The sequence below is a fragment of the Octopus bimaculoides genome, chromosome 8, assembly GCF_001194135.2.
Source record: "Octopus bimaculoides isolate UCB-OBI-ISO-001 chromosome 8, ASM119413v2, whole genome shotgun sequence".
NCBI lineage: Eukaryota > Metazoa > Mollusca > Cephalopoda > Octopoda > Octopodidae > Octopus > Octopus bimaculoides.
Window position 1 is genome coordinate 13,334,080 of NC_068988.1, and position 4,880 is coordinate 13,338,959.

At 32.9% G+C, this 4,880-nt stretch overlaps 1 protein-coding gene across 2 annotated transcripts in view; it reads right to left on the minus strand.

Moving 5' to 3' along the window:
* LOC106879199 (vacuolar protein sorting-associated protein 28 homolog) overlaps positions 1–4,880 on the minus strand; it is a 24,012-nt gene that overhangs the window by 14,172 nt on the left and 4,960 nt on the right. The window contains exon 2 of one of the 2 annotated variants that reach the window (XM_052969955.1): positions 2,483–2,542. In XM_052969955.1, coding sequence (XP_052825915.1) covers positions 2,483–2,489 — 7 coding nt within the window. In that variant the 5' untranslated portion in view covers positions 2,490–2,542. Of the gene's footprint in view, positions 1–486; positions 643–2,482; positions 2,543–4,880 lie in introns of those variants that run through there. The other variant, XM_014928663.2, reaches the window with a different exon arrangement.

Here is a 4,880-nt window from a genome sequence, read left to right on the forward strand (position 1 = left end):
ATACAAATGTAGTTTAATGTGTTACACCCATATTCATATCAACCAAGGCTATACTGTAAGGCTTAGAATAAGTTTCCCATCACAGTAAAAAGCCTAATGTCTTATTTTATATTTAAAACATAAATTAAAATATAAACAATTCCATAAATATATCTTAATGTCTTAGAGACACATTAGACACATTAAAGGTGTTTATAGTTTTTCGATACAATTATCTGAACTTATTATAATTTTGTATTTTTACAACCTAAATTAAGACGTTAAATGTGGCTGGGGGAAGTTTATATAAAGATTAAAACATTGAAACATCGTTGATAAAACATCAGAAATGAAATAAAAATGTATTTTCTAAAAGATAATCAACGGAAATAACATTGCTTTGCCGACATAAACAATAATTGGAGGAAGACAAAGTGAAAGAAATGGGGTGATTTAAAGCGATTAAACGTAGACTAGATAAATATGAAGCTATAGAAATGAACTAACCTGCTCCATGGGAGTTTTGTGGTATCTGGGCAAACATTGTCTCCTCCACAAACTAGCAGGAGGAAGACAAGACGAACGAACACAGTTTGGATGGGAGAAGAAACAGTCTGGACAAGAATTGGAGGAAGAACGATAAATCTGGATGGCTTTGATATCTGACAATGAATCATCAAAACTACAGTAGCACTTAAGTGCAATAATATCGAACGGCGTTTTTAACCATTTTAACTGTCTGCGAATGAACTTCAAAAATAAGTACTAGTTGAGCACTGACATTGATGTAATCGACTAGCCCTTCCTTCCACCCATATTTTAGGTTTTTGCCTTTCATCCTTCCAGGTCAATAAAATAAGTACCAGTCGATGTAATTGCTTTACTCCCTCTCCTGAAATTGCTGGCCCTGTGCCCAAATTTGAAACCAATATTATTATAATTAATATTTAATTCTATATTTGTGAGATGAAGGATTTGTATTATGTATACTGTTTATATTAGTCAGATTGGTGTCTTAATCTTGATTGTTGATTTCACTGTTTCAGCTTTTGTACACTCCAGACCTCTTAAGGTGTCTTGTGTTGAACTTGGTTGTTATATCTGAATTTCAAACTAAACCCTTTATTTGATTCATGGGATACACTGTCCTCATTCTGCTCCATGTTTTGTGACATTTTTTTGTGAAGTATGGGCATAGGGTAGTAGATAAAGACATTGGTTAATGTAGTGCAGTCACCTAGAGGTTCTGAGTTCAATCCCAAGCAAGGCACTAAGGTAATTCACAAAAAAAAATCAACTGAAGCAAAAAAAAAAAATGTCACAAAACACAGAGAGCAGCATGATAACAGTGTACCCCCATGGATCAAATAAAAGATTAGGTTTGAAATTCCAATACAACAACCAAGCTCAACACAAAACACCCAAAGAAGGCTGGAGTACAACAGCTGAAACAGTGAAATCAAGATGAGGACACCAGTTCAACTAATATAAACAGTAAACATATTTTTGTTGTTGTTGCTTTGTTCCAAGTCTCAACCAAAGACCTTGAATAAGTTTGACATTTTGTTGTGGATGTTATTTATGAGTAGCAATGATATAAGTCTTTTATATGATTTATGTAAGATAAATCTGTATGCCTGCAACCTTATGGTCAGCAAAGATCAACAAGAGCTGCCTTCATGCAATCACTTCATTAATGTCTCTTCAATCAGCAATATTATCAGGTTAATTTGATTAGATATAATATCTTCCTTATATAGTCAATATGTTTGATTGAATTAACCTTCTCTCACTAAGATTCCATGATATTGATTACAAAAATAATCAATATAATGAAATCTTAGTGAGAGAAAAACCTTTGAATTGTTGCAGGAAAAAAAATTACGTTCTCATTTTTGTGTATTAGGAATTCGATGATATGAGCTGTGTTGTTCATGAATAGAGGGTTGAGGGAAGAACGAATGGTGATATCTTCAGCACTGGAGTACTTATTGCTGTTTAGCTCAAGGCACACTGTGATTGAACAGATCTATGATCTAAGGAATTCTTGTCACGATAATCCAGTATTTTTTTAGGAATATTTTAGATATTGCTTTATCTAATGTTTTCATCACTATTTTTAAGATATGATTTATTTTGTTATTTCTAACAGTTCAAGCAACTGGAAATATTTTCCCCCATTTTGGCCCATAGCAGTGTATGTGGTTGGAGATGGCAGCAAACCTCCAGCTGATATTTGGTATAATATGTCAGATGCTCCTCAACCACCCAGTTCATGTCTTTTCTCTGCTTAATTCAATATTATGATTGAGGATCTCAAAAAAATCAATATTTCAAAAAGCAGGAAATCAATACTGTCAGAAATCATGTTACTGTTTCTCTTTTCCATCTTGTGTTTCCAATTCAGCATTTTTTTTTTTTTTACTTTTTTAACATTGTTCTTAATTGCTCATGACAATAAGACAAAAGAAAAGAAAAGAAAAAGAAAAGAAAGCTTTCCTACCTTCCATTTCCAATTGTGTGTGATTGCTTTATCTTATTGTGAAAATAAATGGAACATTCTCTGTAATTAAAAGTTACAAGTTCATAAAATAGTGCCAAATGCTCGGAGCAAATAAGAAAATAACATCACATAAAATGAATATGTATTATAATACGGAACAGAATTTTAAAGATATAATAAAATATGTGAATAGTTTTTTTTTATCTTTCTTTACCATTATTGACCTCAAATTACTTAAGCTATTAAACTCTACCAATAAATCCGCCCCACCCACTTTTTCCATCTACCAAATCCACTCATGTGATTTCAGTTTGCCTGGGGTTATAGTAAAAAAAAGAACACTTTCCCAAGATGACATGATGTGAAACTGAACCTGAGACCATGCAGTTTGGTTTCAGGTTCATAACCACACAGTCATAGAACTTTTATTTGATTTGGCTTTTCCTCACCTCTTTGATTCTATCTCCTTAGTATTTATTTCTCATTTCAGTAATTATAATTTTACTTTTATAATGACTCAATGGTTATAAATTTTTGTAATTATTCAGAATTTCTTTTTCTTTCATATACATATGAAAGAATATTTATCAAGATTTTTTTCTGAATTGCTAGAAAGGGGTTTATAAGTTTTTAATTCTGTGCCACACAAAAGACTTATGGCAAAACTCTGCAATGAGTGTGAAAGATGATCTTTTTAACTGGTTAGAGTCCTTCATTCTTAGCCAAAAAGAGGTGGTCACGGTTCTAAGACAGCATTCTTCACCCTATGAGATGTCATCTGGTGTACTGCAGGGATCTGTTCTTATATATATATAATTTTTATAGAAACCAGCTGTGTTTCTATTTATTTATTTATTGGTTTATTTATTTATTTTGTATTACCATGGAGTAGTATTTTAATTTCTAAGTTATGAGCTTGTCATGCGAGTTTCCTGTTGGTGTTTGTTTTATTGTTGAAGATCATTGTTGTGTATTATAAAAGAAGAAAACTCAAACAATGTAAATGATTTGCTGCGTTGGCTATCAAGGAAAGAAAAATGCAGATAGTATAACCACCAGTTGGGAGGAGAAAACCATGCTGTGTCTTGTTGAAGGCTGACTGCTGTACATTGTGTCCGAAGCCATCTCTAGCTCAAGGTGGTCTGTTTGGTGAGTTAGGTACCAAACTGTTTAAGGAGGGTAAAAAGGGGACAGATTTTAGAACATCCAAGAATCCATGTCATGTTACAACTTCATGCTGCTTGATCAACTTATTGATCAATCATACTCGTGATCTCTAACTGATTATTTTGTGGTTGGGGTTTGAATCCCTACCAACCCATCATGGACAACCGGCAATCTAATCCTCTCAATGTATACAAATGGAAGCATGGTTGAGAAATTTGCGTTACAAACATAATTCTGGGTTTAACTCCACTGAATGGCATTTCAAGACAGGAACTTCTAGAGCAGTGTTGAGTTAATCCAAATCTTGGGAGTGAAATTCTATAGACAGAAACTGTATGAAAGTTTGAATTTACTATATCTGTTCTTGGGTGGCAAACTTAATCCATCACCTGGTTTAATCTCACCATGTGACCCGTGGATAACTTTAGCAGAGCTCACTTTATTTGCAAGCATGAGAAACAAATTTCTGCATTGAGGATAACTTGTGAGCCATGATTTCTTTCTCTCATTTTCTTTATAGTTCACTGAGACATTACAAAAGACCATGAGTGCTGTCCTCATTCATCTGATTACCATATTTGATGGCTTAAAAGGTGCATATTTCTTTTAAAATGTCTCAAAGAATCACCCTGAGTGCTATATGTGAAGTTGGGCCTCTCATTAGCTAATATTATTCCTGATGAATATGTGTGGCTGCAATTAGGGTACATCTAACATGCCCATTTGTCTTTTATATAGTAAGTCATAAAGACAATTTACAAAATTTATTGTTATAATCTGCATTTTTCTGTCAGTTAATGAGGTCAATGTTAACCAGTCCCAAACTGGTTTCGATCATTATTATACATCATGAACGGGAATTGCAAAAGGATAAAAAAATAAAAAAACCCATTATGAATGCTATTTTGTTTTCTCCGTCAACTTCCTATGAAAATCAGAATTTTATATTTTGCTCACATCTTGATAGCAAGGTGCAAAATCATTTGGTGACATAATTACATAGTGTCTCTGCACACTTGTTCACATATGTAAATTCCATCTCACAATTTACTTTATTAAAGCTATCTTATGTTAGTTTTTATGTAAATCTTATGATCACAATACAACAGTAAAACTGATATTCTCTCTCTCTTTTACACACACACATACACATATGAAGACATATGTATAGTATATACGAACATAGATGCATGCCTACATACATACACACACACACACACAATAAATATAT